Genomic DNA, 16,687 nt, shown 5'->3' on the forward strand with positions numbered 1-16,687 from the left:
CACTTGCCTCGGTCCGCTCGCTGTTCACCCGCCGGGGGTCTTCTCCGTACTGGAAAAGTCTGGCGGCGGCGGCGGAGCGTCAACAAGACGAGGCTCCACCAACCACTACAGCCCTGTGACGTCACGCCGCATCGAGGATTGAGAGGCGGAGACGTCATCGGGGCAGCAGGAAGCGGTGCGGGGGTGTCTCTGTCTCTGTCTCGCTGCTCGCTTCCTCTCCACCGCATTCGGAGACACTTTTTTTTTTTTGGTTTTTTTTTTTTTTTTGACAGCGGCGGGACTATTTAAAGGGCCCGTGTTGCTACGCTCGCCCGCCCGGACTCCTCGATTTGCGACGGTCCGTCGCCGCCGTGGGCCTGCCGGAGTCCCCGATCGGCGAGTTTTAGTGTTTCGCAGCACTCCTCGCGACCCTCCTGAGGATAAGCGGCTAAGAAAATCGATGGATTTAGAACGTGACTATTTTAGTGGGGCCAGCACGGTGGATCAGCTGGTAAAGCGTCGGCCTCACACTTCTGAGATCTCAGGTTGAATCCCTGGCCCGCATGTATGGAGTCTGCATGTTGTCCCCGTCGCTGCGTGGGTTTTCTCCGGCCACTCCGGTTTCCTCCCACATCCCAAAAACATGCAACGTTAATTGGACACTCTAAATTGCCCCTAGGTGTGATTGTGAGTGTCAATCGTTTTTCTTTCTATGTGCCCTGCGATTGGCTGGCGACCAGTTCAGGGTGTACCCCGCCTCCTGCCTGTTGACACTTCTCCGACCCTTGTGAGGATAAACAGCTAAGAAAATGGATGGATGGATATTTTAGTGGTAGACGGGTTCATGTTTGGAACGGAACCCAGTCGTCAAATGAGTACATCCTTTACAGTTAGTGTTGAGTTATGTAGCTTGTTAGTTCTGACTAGTAAGCATGCATAGTTATTGAATCAATAACCAGTAATGAGGTACACTAGAAGAGTACGTATTGTATTTGTATGTATTTTTTTTTTAATCTAATGCGTTGGTTAGTAGTTAGCTTACTAGCTACTTTGTTGTGCATGAATGATTCTTCTTTCTTCTTTTTTTTTGGGCTTGTCCCATTAGGGGTCGCCACAGCGAGTCATCTTTTTCCATCTAAGTCTATCTCGTGCATCCTCCTGTCTAACACCCACAGTCTTCACGTCTTCCCTCACCACATCCATCAACCCTTTCTTTTGTCTTCCTTTTATTCTCTCTTCCTTGGCAGCTCCATCCTCAGCACCCTTCCACCACTCTACTCACTCTCTCGCCTCTGGACATGTCCAAACCATCGTAGTCCGCTCTCTCTAACCTTGTCTCCAAAACATCCAATTTTGGCTGTCCCTCGAATTAGCTCATTTCTAATCTTATCCAACCTGCTCACTCCGAACGAGAACCTCAACATTTTCTGTTCTGCTTCCTGTTGTCTCTTCATTGCCACCGTCTCTAATCCGTACATCATGGCCGGGCCTCACCGCTGTTTAATAAACTTTCCCCTTCATCCTAGAGGAGACTCTTCTGTCACATAGAACACCAGACACCTTCCGCCAACTGTTCCACCCCGCTTGGACCCGTTTCTTCACTTCCTTATCACACTCTCCACTGCTCTGTATTGTTGACCCCAAGTATTTGAAGTCATCCACCCTCGCCATCTCTTCTCCCTGGAGCTTCACTCCTCCTCCTCCGCCCCTCTCATTCACGCACATATATTCTATTTTAACTTCGGCTAATCTTCATTCCTCTCCTTTTCAGTGCGTACCTCCATCTTTCTAATTGTTCCTCCGACTGTTCCCTGCAGATCACAATATCATAAGAACATCATAGTCCAAGGGGGTTCCAGTCTAACCTCATCTGTCTGCCTATCCATTACTACCGCAAACAGGAAGGGGCTCAGCGCGGATCCTTGATGCAGTCCCGCCTCCACCCTGAATGTACATGAATGACAGTAGATTCAATTTTTTTTTAGCTACTCAGTTCGTGAATTCATTGGTTACATTATGATTAGTTCACGAGTAACTCATAGAAAGCAAGAATTATGCAAAAAGAGGCTTTATTTGTTAAGTAGGCCGTCAATGCTAGTTAATTAGCTCGTAATTACCTGACCAGAAATTTTATCCAGTTAAGTCGTGACTTATGCCACAAGATAAATTCTGATTTGATTTGTTGTCTGGTAGAACATTCGTCTGACTTCGGTGCAGGCAGCGTGGGTTGAGCTCCCACTCAGTGACGGTGTGAATGTGAGACTGAGTGGTTGTCTGTCTCGATTTGCCCAAAGCCTACAAGGGTAGGTTGAACAAGATAAGTAGTGGAGAGAAAGGATAGACTGATGGATGGTAGCTCTCGTTCATTGCAGGTTGGTGGGTGGGTGGGGGTGGTTGTGGGCTGTCAATCATTTTGTGTACGTTGACTACACCGTGACTGATGGAACAAATGAGCGCGAGTCCTCTCAAACAACACCGGGCTGTTTTGCAGCAGCTGTTGTGATGTGACAGCAAGGTCAGCAGTTGTATTATGACAGCAGATGTGAGTACCCCCCACAACAACAAGGGGTTTGAGTGTGTGTGTGGGGGGTGGGGGGCATCGATTATGCTGTAATAACACAGCTACAAGTGCTTCGGGCGGGACTCCATTCATCTGGTGTGTCCGTTCATGTGACACAAAAAAAAAAAAAAGAGTGAAGGATGAGCCAAGACACAGAAAAGCCGCTCTGGCTCAACTGTTATTGGACTCGGGACGCTAAGTGAGCCCCCGGGAGGCGGACACAACGCAGTCGTCTTTAAACGTCGGGAATCAATGTGGGATATTGAAATATGTCAAGGCTCATTCGGGGCCGCGAATGTGTAGTTTGCAGTAACGATGCTTGATGACAACACGCTAGTGGCGGAAGATTCGTGAGTGGTACCGGTACTGCTAGTGACGGATCAAGTTTAATTGAAGGGGGACAATACAACAAGCGACGGAACCGATGCCCAATGCAATGTGAGTGGCACAATTAATTAAAGCCCAAGTGTCATGCCTATAAAGATTCTAAAATAGATATTGTAATGAAAAATACATAACATTATTCACTTATATGTCAATATGAAAAAATAAATATGAGCGGAGTGCGCGTCATCCATGCGCAAAGTTGCGGAAGTCTCATCCGACATTCAAGTGTTCGCCATATTGGCTGAATCTCCTGTCTGTGATGTCACACCCGGACATTCGCCAGTGAAAACACGGGTCGGACCATCTACTATGGGAGACGAACACGCCCCTTCTGACACGGAAGCTCTTTTCGAAGAAGAGAACATCAAACAACCGAGTTAAGTGAATATTACCCTATCGTTTCGAGAAGTATTTAGATGATGTGCGGATCACGGCCAAACAACCTCCCCACCCAATCCACCTCCGCGGCGACAATGAACAATGGCGCCCGCGAGCGTCGACAACGGAGCGGCCAAACCACATCCCCGTCCGCCGATCATGGATTCAGTCGGGGTGGCACGGACACATTTAGCATCGACTTACGGATTACGCTCCTCAACTATGTTTGTAGCTATATACACACCTACTTGTTATTTGGAACCCACGAAGCTCTCCTCCTTTGCACCCGTGCAATCCATTTTTCATGACGTACCGGGTCTTTTGGAAACTTATGAAGGGTAAATCCATCCTCTCGAGCGTTCGAGCAATATCCAGCAATACAACGAGCCGGCATTTTGGCTAACACGAAGGAACAACGAGCAACCTTCCAGCAGGTAAAACTAGTAGAAACACACAAGACCTTTTGAGTGTGCTATTGCCCTGTATGTCACTTCCTGCTTCTTCTCGAAAACATCTGTCAAGAGGATTTTCAAGGCGAGGGTTTTGTATTGAAAAAAACAGATGGGTCCATTCCGGCTGCTGTTTTTTTCTTTAATAACATAATAAAAATCATGCATTTCATGACAGTGGATATTTAAATAGTGTGAATATAAGACATTGATTTTACTAAGTAGATGACGAGGCAAATAGCATTTAGCATAATGGCAAACGACTAGAACGGAAACAATAAACCGTTCCGACATAATGGAAAAGGGAATGGATTTTTTTTTTTTTTTAATGTATTCCCCTGGAGTCAGTTTCACTAAGCAACGTGCAATTTTGTATACTTGTCTAGTGCACCCACAAAAAAGTCCAAACAACCCATCCCAAAAGATATACAGGAAGTCAGCCATTCCAGTTTTAAGTGGCCATTTTATGGTGCGATTAGTGAAAATTTGCGTCTGGAATTGCTAGCATTGCCAGTTTCACTTAGCAACGTGAGATTTAAGAGGAAAATGTCATGGATAGAACCACAAAAAAAGTCTGAAGAAGCTAAGTCTAGAAAGTCACTGGTAGTTTGTGACTTAAGGTCAGTTGGTGAATTTTGGCAGCATCCACGGAATGTTGAGAAAATTCATTTGACTTAGCAATATATTATTTGGTAGCCGCAGCTATCATGAGCAGACCACAGAAAATGTCTCAAGACACGGGAAGTCTGCCATTTTGATGAAAATGTACACATGTGAGGATCTCTTGGAATCTTTCAAAAATCCAGCCCCCTATATGTCAGTTTCGCTGCGACATGACCCGTTGCTAAGAAGACAGGAAGTGTGCCATTTTGGTTTCAGACAGGGTAATTTTGTTAACTCACATTTAGTATCATGCCCTAAGCCAGTTTCACTTAGCAACATAACATTCTGTGTCCATCACACACACACACACCACACACACACACACCACACACACACACACACACACACACACACACACACACACACCACACACACACACACAAAACGTATAAAAGTCAAACAGCACGTGCCCCAAAAGACGTTTTCATTACCGAATTAGAACCACGTACACCAGACAGATGGACGACACTAAATGGTTTTGCGTTTGTCATTTTGTGTGGGCCGAGCTCGGTGGCGAAGTTTTGACGACTTGCCATAAAAACAAACTCTCATAAGTCAGCTCCGCAAGATCACAGTCGGCCCCTGCCAAGTAAAACACCAAGCGCGGTCTGGCTTTGTGTGTGTGTTTTACAAAAAGGGACGGCCGGCGTTTAGCACCAGTTTTCTGCCGCTTTAATTAGTCCCCTCGGGTTTGGGTTGAAGGGATGAAACGTTCAACGAGATAAAAGCAATTAAAAGAGGATGCGTTTTTAGCCACCATTAACGAAGCGAGGTGAACGTATCAGCTGTGTGCTTTCCGAGGGGTGACGGTGTGTGCGTGGGGGGGGGGGGAGCAGGCGCATGGTCTGCGGGGGCGTGGTGGGGGAGGGCACAAGAACAATGTCAAACAAACCATTATGGGTATTAGCAATTATGCTAAGACATTTGGACCGGATGTAGTCGTTTTCCTCCAAAATAACCCCTCCAACCTGCCCCCGTTGCTGTTCAGGCACACAAATCAATCGGCTTCCTTATTCGCGGCACATCATTTCGATGACCCTTGCACTTCCTGCGGGACGTTAGGCCAGAGAGAGGAGGGGGGAAAAAAAAGGGGTTGCAGGGCGGGGGGACCTGTCAATCACTCATAAAATAATAGCCAATCAGACAGCCGCATTGTCTTAACCCTTGCCTTGACACGCCCCTCTCGCTGTATTGTCCCAGAAGCAACGCCGGTTGTCAGTAGCGTGCGCTTGGAAAAGTTCATGTTACGAAGAAAACGGTCCTCAGATGTGCTTGGGGAATCCGGCTCGGTTAACAATCATTTTTTATCAACAAACACAAGGGTGTATATTCAAAGGTAAGTGACTGAGAAGTTTTTTTTCTGAGTTTGATTGAATCTTAATTTCGTTTACATATCCTCGCGTGAAATAGTTGAGACCTCTCTGTAGAACTCTCTTGGACAAATGTGACGCATTTTGCAAAAAACATACCCCAATATTATCTGGGATATGGGATAGAGAATCGACTTCAAACCTGTTCTGTCCAGTCGCCATTTTGGAAGCTTGTGGGACATGGCTAAGGGGGCGGAGCTTAAGCTCGCCATCGGAAAGGTCCAGGACCGTCAAGGGACTTTAAGGGGGAGCTTTAAAGGTTGATTTAGACCAGAGAAGGAAGGAAAAGCTCACGCTCAATAATTTTCGGCGCTCATTGAGTACAGGGTTGACGAGGATGACTAATCCGGTCCCAGAAAATGATTCCCCTCCCCGATACCAATTTCCACCAACATAAAATTCGGAGAAACGACAAGATGCACTACAATGTTTCTTTGAATAAAATCAAGGCATATGTTTATACAATTAATAATGGAAACTTTATTTTTTTTTTTTTACCACAAGGAGAAAAAAAATGCCTTTTTTTGTCCTTTTGCACTCCAATAATAAAATGTCAGCAGAGTCCTTTGGGTGGCTTCCCAGTAACATTTCGTACTCATTCTGGTGATTACAAAATAATAAAAAGTAACAACAACATGAAAAAAAAATTAAAAAAAAAGTAACAGACAATATGTTTAGCAGATATCGGCGCTCTGTTGCTTAGTGTTTTAAGTTAGTGGAATCATTCAGAAAATACTCTTTTTTTTTTTTTTTTTTTAAAAAAAAAAAAAAAAGGAAATCATAACAGTTCTAAAGCCATAATTAAATGTGCTTCAACCAGTTGATTTCACATGGAATGGAGAAATATGCGTACAAAAATGGCATAAACTGAGCAAACGTGACAGGATCCTTGCATATTTCCCCAAAAAGTGGCCTTACTCAACAGGTGGCGAGTGAAGCGTCCGTGGGGTAAAAATTCCATCAAGTTAAAAAGTCAAAACTGAAGTAAATCCAATCACCGGGGACAACAAACACTGACGCGCGCAAATTCTTTTGCGTCTTTTGTTGCCTCATTAGATGCTGCTGTTTTGGTAGGCAACAGTGATAGCCAGTGGGCTCAGACGTTAAACAATTACTACTTACTTACCGCCAGACGATCCTGAACAACACGCAGGAAGTTAGTTTCAAACACGCGGTAGGATTCTACACTTGTCTGAGACACTCCTCGGTGTGTGCTGCTGTTTTGGCTAGCAACAAACTTCATATACCGGCTTGGCTGTTAGCGCTTTCATATTTTTGAATGGAGATCGATAAGACTCATTACTTCCGGATCGGAAGAGTAAGGCCACTCGCTGAGGAAACACACTCATTTCTAGATAGATAAATACCAGAAACTTTTGGGAGGGGCGTGGGGAAATCCTGCGTGAATGTTTAAGTCAGGCTAACACACGATACGTTTGTTCACAGTATTTTAGCTCTGACTCGACTCCAGTTCATATTCTCAGGCCACAAACGGGACAATTCACATAACGGCTGTATTTAAATAAAAATATATAGATTTTCATATTTCGTGTTTGGAGAAAGAGGAGGTGTGATACCAATGAGTGTGCTAAAAAGAGGGCTAACGTCGATCCACAGCAGTTTTTGTATGTACAAATAAAATGACCTTGTAAGAACTTGGTAGAGAGCCCCCCCCCCCCCCCACGACACAATGATATCAGTGCAGGTAATATTTCTACATTTTGTATATTTATAGAGAGAGGATATAAAAATAATTCATAGAGAGAAGACTTAAGGACGAGTGGTTATACCTGGCAGAGTGCGAAACTGCTTTTGGCAACAACGAAAAGTATGACTTGGTGATGCCGCCAGGTTGCCTCGTGACCACGCAGCGGCACGACGCCGAGATGGCACGTCGCTAAGTATCCGAGTGCGCGCGGCTCCCTTCACACGCACTCCTCGGCCGACATCAGCAGCGGGTTGATGTACTCGAAGCCCTCGAACTCGGACTGGTCGATCTTCCTCACCACGTCGCTGCACACAAGAAAAACAGAAAAAAAGAGGATCGCCCGGAGATCAATTGACAGTAGGGATGCACGATTATGGCGTTGTTTTGATTAATGCTGCAATCACGATTGTCTTACTGTGACATGTTACCTCACTCTCTCCTGAGAGGTCCAACTTCAAAATAAAACTTGCATTCTTTTGCAACCAGAAAGCAGTGCTACAACTTCATAAAACCTTAACTCGAAGTTCGCCCCCTTGTGGCTGGTTGACTAGGTTGCAAATAACTGTAATTTCTGGCCTATCAGCCGTGACTTTTTTTCCCCACACGCTTTCAACCCTGCGGTTTATGCGGTGATGTGGCTAATTTGTGCATTTTTTTTCTAACGGGCTCAAGGGGGCACTCGAGTGGAAAAGGTAAGAGTGAGACCGGTGGAATATATGTGCCGAGGAAGCGACTTTTACCGGTCCGGCCCTGTTAGCGCTGTGCTAGCGTGTTACTGCCGTGTCTTACTGATTTTTACCAGTATGTTTTTCTTTTTTAACCAGCCCTGTTAGCACAGCGCTAGTGTTAGCACGGCGGCGTTAACATTAGTGTGGGGCATTAGCACAGCGACGCTAGTGTTAGCGTTAGCGCGCACAGCATCGCAAACGTTAGCACGGCGGCGCCAGCATTAATCTCTCTGTGTACCATCTTTGTAAATATCTTGTGTTTCAATGTCGGTTTCAAAGTGGGTACTTGCGGCTTTGACACGGCTGCGGCATAGGTATGTACCAAATGGTATTTCCTTATAATATATATTATATATATGATAACCAGGAATTACGGTAAGCACTTTTCATTTTAAATGTAAAATAATAAAAATTACACCTGATCAGGTTTCTTTTCATCGTGGCAGTCAAAATCGCAATCACGATTTAAAATAAATCGGTTCAAGGGGAACGGTATTTAATTCTACTGATGAGCGAATCGTACTCGTCGTCGGGCGTCAGCTGGATGGGCTCGTTGGTGAACTGGGCGTCAAAGTTATCCAGGCCGAATTCGCCCGAGATGTTGGGCTTGAACGGGGGAACCACCTGCTTTTGCTCCAGCTGGAATCACAATCACATATACAAGCTTATCAACAAAATGCTTAATTAAAAAAAAAAAAAAGGCAATCTTTGATTACGTGACCAGATTTGCCATTTCAAATATTTCAACATTTCACTTATGAAGCAGAAAAATGATAATCACACAACACACGAGCACAAATGTACTTTTTGGGGACGTTTGTCGACTATTTAAATTATTAGGTATCCTTTTAAAATGTCATAAAATGACATCAACACTGACTATTGTTATGTGACTTACAATATGTTCAAAATATTTGTACATTCATAATCGATGCCCAAAAGCGGCCATGAGGGACACCGAAGACCAAGCACTCGATTTAGGTAGTCTTGAAGAGGTGAAGCATTTATCTGGGGGCTCGGGGGCAGTAAACCGACCCCCAGCAGACACGCCAGTCGAGCAGCTGGGGCGAGTTGATGCGAGGTCATCTGATTGGTCGCCAGCTCACTCGGTCACATGTCCGTCGAGCAGCTGACGTCGAAGGCAGGCCCGATACTTTACGAGGGTCGTTAAGCTGAACTCATAAACAAAAATACTGCTTTGTTTATATCTATGATTACGATGTGATCTGCTATTATTAAGTACATATTTATGAAGCTATTAAAGCTTCACTTTGATGATGTAGTTAATATTTTTTTAATTTTAAATAAATACATTTTAATTTTGAATAAGTAATGCTTCTAAATTATATTAGGAATATTTTTTTTTTTAAATTGTGTTGGGAAATAAATGACCTGTCATGTCAGATAGTTTCAAATAGATTTTGTTTCAGTAAAATATGTGAATTTGACTGTTTGATATTATTCATCTTTAAATGTTATTTTGATTATAAAAATAAAATTAGTTTGCAAGAGAACATTGACAAAATATACCATATTGTTTTTGAGAGATGGTTCTTTAAAAGTGTAATTTATGAAAAATTACCAAGACATCTGTCTTTAGAAATGAAAAAACAGCCTAAAATTGGATACATTTGAATAAAAAGATGAATGTTAACAAAATGTTCATATTTTATCAGAATAAAAAATGTGAAGTGGTGTGTCATTGCAATGATTTTATTTTTACAATTGTTTATTATCCATTAAATTATTAATTGTAATGAAATGAAAATGGTGACAAAATATTAAAATTTAATTTGATAAAATGAGTAAAAATGTGAAATTGGTCCAAGCCTACCTTGATGTGCATTTTCTTCAAATAAAAATGAGGGAGGGGAGAAAATCTTTGAATAATATGAAAATGACGTTATTTTTTTCGTGAGCATTTTTAAGACACTTGAATTTTCTGGATGAAAAATAAATGAAATGATACGTATTAAATGTATATATATATATATATATATATATATTCTTTAAAAATATAGAATAGATCCAAATCCCGGACTGTTTGTCATTGTGAACGTGGCCTCTCTTGTTTGATGTTGATTCATTTTCTGCGTCAAGAATGACTTGTAAGAAGACAGAAGCCTTAGTTTCATTTCACCCCCGAGCTGTCACAACACTGGAATGTCACTCCCTAAGAAATATGAAACTTTTCGTCGTCATTATGACTCGGGAACAGGAACCTTGGTAAAATGACACTTTGGGACTATTCTTAGTCTACATTGAACTCTCACCGAGTTTCCAATGAGTCATTTCGGAGAACCGAAAAGGTCCAGTTTACCCTTAAAAGCACGGCACCATCGAGGGGGTCGCGCCGATTAGCTTAGCGTACTTAAATGCTGTAAAAGCACAAATTTGGTGTGCGTCTCCTCTCACTCTCTTTCCGTCTCTGCTTTTCCACCTTGTGCTGCTGATCTTATCCATTTACCGTAATTTCCGGCCTACAAGCTGCGACTTTTTTTCCACACGCTTTCAACCCTGCGGTTTATGCGGTGATGCGGCTAATTTGTGAATTTTTTCTAACGTCCGCAAGGGGGCACTCGAACGGAAAAGGTAAGAGTGAGATCGGTGGAATATATGTGCCGAGGAAATGACTTTTACCTGTGTGTTTTTTTTTTTTTTGTTTTTTTTTTAACCGGCCCTGGCCCTGTTAGTGCTGCACTCGCGTGTTGCTGCTGTGTTACTGCCACATCTCAGTGATTTTTTCCCGGTATCTTATTTTTTACCTGCCCTGTTAGCGCCGCGCTAGCATGTTTCTGCTGTGTTACTGCCGCGTCTCAGTGATTTAGGTATGTTTTTTTTTTTAACCAGCTCTGTTAGTGTTGTGCTACCGTGTTGTTACTGTGTAGCTACCGCAGCTGTTTTTTTTTTTTTTGTTTTTTTTTTTTTTTTAAACCAGCCCTGTTCGTGCTACCGCGTTGTTGCCATATTAAGCTAAGCTAAGGCATCAAAACTTTGAAAACTCTGTGTACTGTCTTTCTTTGCAAATATCTCGTGTTTCAATGTGGGCACTTACGGCTTTTACACAAGTGAAGCTTAGGTATGTACCAAATGCTATTTCCTTTACAAATGTACTGGGTGAGACTTATAATCAGGTGCCCTCTGTAGGCCGGAAATTACGGTATTTTAAAAAGTCTTCCCAACATTGTTGCTTCTATGCCGGTTGGTCCACGTCTCCACCCCCCCACGCCCCCTCTCCTCTCTGCGAGCAATAATACATGAATACCTTCGAACTACATTCTTCTGATGATCATCGTGGTGATGAATGGCATTGTTGTCACTGAAGATGTGACAAATGATTTATTTTTAATAGTGGACTCGGCGTATGCTGCCGTTCCGGGAGTGACTCGTTTTTAACTGGTAACAGTAAAATAGTTTGTTACTCACGAGGTCCCAGTCGACGTTTCTGAAGAAAGGATGGCCCATGATGTCAGCGAAGCCCGTCTGAGGGTGGCAGCCCAGACGCTCCTTTGGATCCTGGAATAGACGGACGGGAGTGGGAAGGTGAGAGACGGGGGTAAGAGCGTGAGTCAGAGCGACGGCAAAACGGCGACAAAGCAAAAGGTGCGAAGCTGCAATGTATGTGTAAAAGAGAAAACATATTTATAACTGGGTGAGAGACTGCAAAGGAAGCGAGGGATGACAAAAGCAGCGGAGTGTGAAACAAAGGTCAGGAGATCCTTCAGTGTTCATTCGAGCCCTGCCTACCTTGTTGAGGAATCCCTTGAGGACGCTGGCGGCTTTGACGGACAACGAGCGGGGAATTCGGATCTGTTTTTCCAATATGACTGCCACACACAAACACAGGAATGAGGGAGCATGTCCACAACAGAAGGAAGGCATTTTCACCCCCTGACTGCCTTAATAACCCGTTAGTGACACAACTTTCATCATAATACAAAATGAGGATCAGGAATTACAGCACTTTTCCGCCTCTTATCTGACCCTCAATGAAATCAGCTTGTTTGGAATGAGTAATCTTGTCTCGTCCGAATGAGCCACTGCTCACTTCCACTATGCAGCCAATGCTAAAGTTTTTTTTTTTTTTCTAGCATTATGACAACAGCTTTTGTTTCCATTGCGCAAATGTCTACTCCCGTTTGAAAGTGGCTCTGTATCTTTTCCCAGTCTAGCTTCCAAGTCATGGGCAGAGAAATTCAATTTGGCCAGCGCTACTATGGCTATGACAGAAGTGTGACATCCCACAAATGTGGATATCATATATTTCCATCTATTCCATTTTCTACAGCACTTATAACTGGGAGACATCAGACTTCAAGCAAAATGCAAACTACACCCTGGATTGGTCGCAATTCATACTGTCACTGAGTGGGAACCGAACCCACGTCGCCTGCAAGACGAATGCACTTCATCAGCGATGACTAATAATTAGTTATGGGCTACAATGAAAATTTGTTTTGTGGTTGCGTGATTGTGTAAGATAGGTGCGTTATTTCTGAAATGAAATATACTGACGAACTCAGGCGTGGATGCTTTTAGTAGGTTTCCCGATTGCAGATGGCGCGCTTCGCCGTTACCTTGGAAGAGGTAGTCTTCTGTGTTCTGATCGGGATTGTCGGAGCTTCCCACGATGTCGAAGGGTGACCGGCCCGCCATCATCTCGAACATTAGCACGCCCAGGGCCCACCAGTCCACGCTGAAGCCTGCACATGCACATACGCACAAATTAGAAGAACCGCTTTAGATCAGACTTCTGACATTCCAGTTTACTTGTAATCCTTCCAATACTTGATCTCACTGTTACTATGGCAACCCGTCCTGCGAGGAAAAGATCGTGCTGTAAATGTGTCCTCACTGGCTAAACCTACAAGTATTCATGCATTAAAATGGCTTACTTAAATCTTGTGGAAAGCAGGAGGGATTCCCAAATTGTGATGCGCACACCCCTGGGAGAACGTGAATGCCCATCAAAGCTATAATTTTCCGTATCTTTTTTTCTTTTTTTGACTAATCACATTTTGTGACAGACACACCTACACACAACTCGAACAGACGCAGACAAATACACACACCCACCCACACGTGCGCACACACACAAACGTGATCCTACGCACATATGCCCTGAAATGCATGGACAGACTGACACACACAAACACACACGCACACAATACACTTGGAAACACAGACACACACTCAAAACAAGGACATGAGGATACACACGTACACCAGTAAAGATATAGACACGCAGACACACACAAAAATAAACAGAAGCATGGTCGGGACGCCTGGACACACACACACACACACACACACGGCAACACCGATAATATGATATTCAAAATGTACACTGCGGGAAATTTTGTGAGTCGGACGACACTTGAGTGCTTGCTTACCTTTTACGGACTGAATTTAAAAAAGTGACTTTTTTATAAAAACTCCATCAAAGCAAATTTTCCAACAGGAATGACACCATTTTAATCGGCACAAAAAGGTTTGTGGACCAAATGAAGGCACTCACGCAACATCTTGTTGCTATGATACGAATCCATTTGCAATGTAGTTACACAGTAGTGATGCAGAAACTGATATTTTTAGTGTCTTTAATTTACTTTGAAGATTTTTTTTTAACTGGAACAATGTGAAGATCCCTCATTTCCGCCCACATCATACAGCACAATCATATGACTTGGTGTTAGCTTTACAATGATTCCATTATTTGTTGTTGTTTTTTGTTTGGTTTGGAGCAGTATTAGGTTTTTTTTTTTTTTTTTTTAAAAAGTGTTGTACTTTGACAAGAAACAGTCAAAGCATAGGGCAAAAAGTTAATTGGGAAAGTGAAAGTGTGTTGTTCTCACCATAATCTTCTCCTCGGAGTATTTCGGGAGCAATGTAGTTTGGCGTGCCGCAGAAAGTACTCGTCGTATCACCGGGTCTCAAGCCCTCCTGAAAAACAAAAACAAAAAACAAATACAGCATGACAACAGCTCACTCAGTTTTTGAATCCAAACAGGTACCCACACAAATACTGGCAAACAGGCAAGTGCACACAAACAAAATTCGGACATGCTAATGCACAAGCACTTGCGCTCATACCTTGCACATGCCGTAGTCGGTGAGTTTGATGTGTCCCTCAGAGTCAAGCAGAACATTGTCCAACTTGAGATCTCTGTAAATGATGCCGCGCTCGTGGAGGTAGTTAAGCGCCAGACTGATCTCTGCTGAATAGAACCTGAGGAAAAAAAAAAAAAAAAAAAAAAAAAAAAAAAACATTAAAACCCACAAAATGGTGGAAGGACACCGAACGTCATCGAGCGAACCTACCTGGCATGCTCTTCCGGAAGCTTCCGTTGTCTCTGCATGTGGAACATGAGGTCGCCGCCGTTCACATATTCGATAACAAAGAAGAGTCTAGGGAGGGAATATTAACAGTTGTCCATTCTTTTGGTACATGAGAACGTTATGAAAGCCATGTCAAATATGACATTAATACTAAAACCCCCACGTGATGAGGTTACTTTAACTCACAGGTGTCGAACGCAAGGCCTGGGGCCAGATGCGGCCCACCACATTATTTTATGTGGCCCGCGAAGGCAAATCATATGTATCAACTTCCATGATTTTTGATAGAAATTCCACACTGTCATGTCACAAATGATGACATTGACATACAGCAAGCATTTTTGTGTTACCAAACATCAACAATAGTTGAAAAACCCATTACGCTTGATTTCTGATACCAAAATTAGTTAAATTTAATGTGTGGATGTGATGGGTCAATTAAAGATTTTCATGGTTTCAGTCATAACTGCCCTCTGACAGAAACCGTAACTACTACGTGGCCCACGATAAAAATGAGTTTGACACCCCTGCTTTAAGTTATTGAATTAAATTGAGTAGCATAGGTGAAAATGGTTGATCTTCATTCTTGTTGTCAGTTTTGCAAAGTGCCTCATACCTGCTTTCTGTCTGGAAGCAGGAGTGCAGGCCCACCAGGAAGGGATGATTGGATGCTTGCTCGAAAACGTGTTTTTCTGTCTGGACCCAGTCGATGTCCTGGAAGATAAAGGGGGGAACTAAACAGATGCACAGACATGTCATTGGGATGTCGTTGTGACATTGTGTTGGAGTCCCAAAGAGCTGAAAAGGCGACTGGCGTGGGTGACGGCGGGTTGAAAGGGCGGAGCCAGGAAAGACCATCATACGTCCGGACACGCCATTGACGTGTCCCGGTGAAAATACAAAACACGGCCATCGACCGGCGGCAGCCGTGTGTCAATTTGTCAACCGCAGTGTGTCGAATCAAGGCTAACTACTCAACTCTCGCGCATTGTTTGCCGGTGATCGATTGCCGAAGACGCCGCGGTTAATCTACACCTTCTCGGAGGGACTGATGAGGTCAAAGCGCTTGACGAGATAGCAGAGATGGATGCTCGCCCGCGCCGGTCTGTTGCGCTATAAATAACGGCGCCCACTGGCTGTGGTAATTGTATTCATTAGACAAACACCAAGAAGAATACTGCACTGTTGACTTGGCTTCAGATCTCATTAGATGAAGGCTTTGTCTTAATACCTCACTGCACACACGCACTGACCAAGACTGGATTTACACTAAAAGGTCCATGAGTCCAATTCCCATTTAATGCCAATATCTTTCTTTCTTTTTTTGCCATGTACATTTCATGTGACACACATCCAACATGACGGTTTTACACTGAGGGAACACACAAAACAACCCGCATGGGCACGTGCTCAAATGGCATATGGAGTAATTAACTCCACAGGCTTCAACACCGGGCAGCGACAACATGGAAGTAAATCATGGCGCACAATAAATAAACATCACAAATATTAAACATTACATACAGACTGTTTAGTTGGCCTCGGCTGACTTTTCCCCCTTATTGATTTAAATGAGAAAAAAACATGTAATCTTCACTGATCACCGACAGCAGATATTTATCTTATTTAATGACGGGGACTTCTCTAATGTAGCATATTTACTACATTTTGTTTAATAGTTGATGCTTCTGCTTACAAGTATGGAGGGTGTTTTTGTAAAGTTTCCATTGGTTGTTTGTATTCAATGACATCAAGCAATCCATTAATATCAGAGAAGCACCCGATTTTTAACCACATTTGAAAGAGGCTTGATTGTAATCTGAACATCCCCGTTTCCACGCATTTTCCATTTCTATTTACGCTGTCATGAGGTACTGAAATTAAAAAGAGCCTTTCAAGATAAGGCTTGCCACATCTGACCTACATGACCATAATGTGCCACAACAAAGACAATATTCCACTACTAAGGAACTATCTGTTAAATGCCTTGAATGTCAAAATATCGTACAGTGATGCCTTAGTTCTCGACCACAATCCGTTCCAGAAAATGGTTCAAGAAGTCATTTCTTCGATGAATGGAATAAGCAATAATGCGTTCCAAGCCTAAAAAATTGGGCTTTTTAAAG

General features: G+C 43.3%; 1 protein-coding gene across 1 annotated transcript in view; it reads right to left on the bottom strand.

Annotated features, from left to right (window-relative positions):
• Nucleotides 1–6,284: 6,284 nt before the first annotated feature.
• prkci (protein kinase C, iota) overlaps nucleotides 6,285–16,687 on the bottom strand; it is a 33,328-nt gene continuing 22,925 nt past the window's right edge. Inside the window, exons 10-18 of the mRNA XM_061839631.1 lie at nucleotides 15,178–15,275; nucleotides 14,544–14,630; nucleotides 14,316–14,451; nucleotides 14,078–14,165; nucleotides 12,800–12,925; nucleotides 11,970–12,049; nucleotides 11,649–11,738; nucleotides 8,746–8,861; nucleotides 6,285–7,799 (exon numbers count right to left, since the gene is read on the bottom strand). Coding sequence (XP_061695615.1) covers nucleotides 7,712–7,799; nucleotides 8,746–8,861; nucleotides 11,649–11,738; nucleotides 11,970–12,049; nucleotides 12,800–12,925; nucleotides 14,078–14,165; nucleotides 14,316–14,451; nucleotides 14,544–14,630; nucleotides 15,178–15,275 — 909 coding nt within the window. The 3' untranslated portion in view covers nucleotides 6,285–7,711. The remainder of the gene's footprint in view (nucleotides 7,800–8,745; nucleotides 8,862–11,648; nucleotides 11,739–11,969; nucleotides 12,050–12,799; nucleotides 12,926–14,077; nucleotides 14,166–14,315; nucleotides 14,452–14,543; nucleotides 14,631–15,177; nucleotides 15,276–16,687) is intronic.

This window comes from Syngnathoides biaculeatus, chromosome 13 (assembly GCF_019802595.1).
Source record: "Syngnathoides biaculeatus isolate LvHL_M chromosome 13, ASM1980259v1, whole genome shotgun sequence".
NCBI lineage: Eukaryota > Metazoa > Chordata > Actinopteri > Syngnathiformes > Syngnathidae > Syngnathoides > Syngnathoides biaculeatus.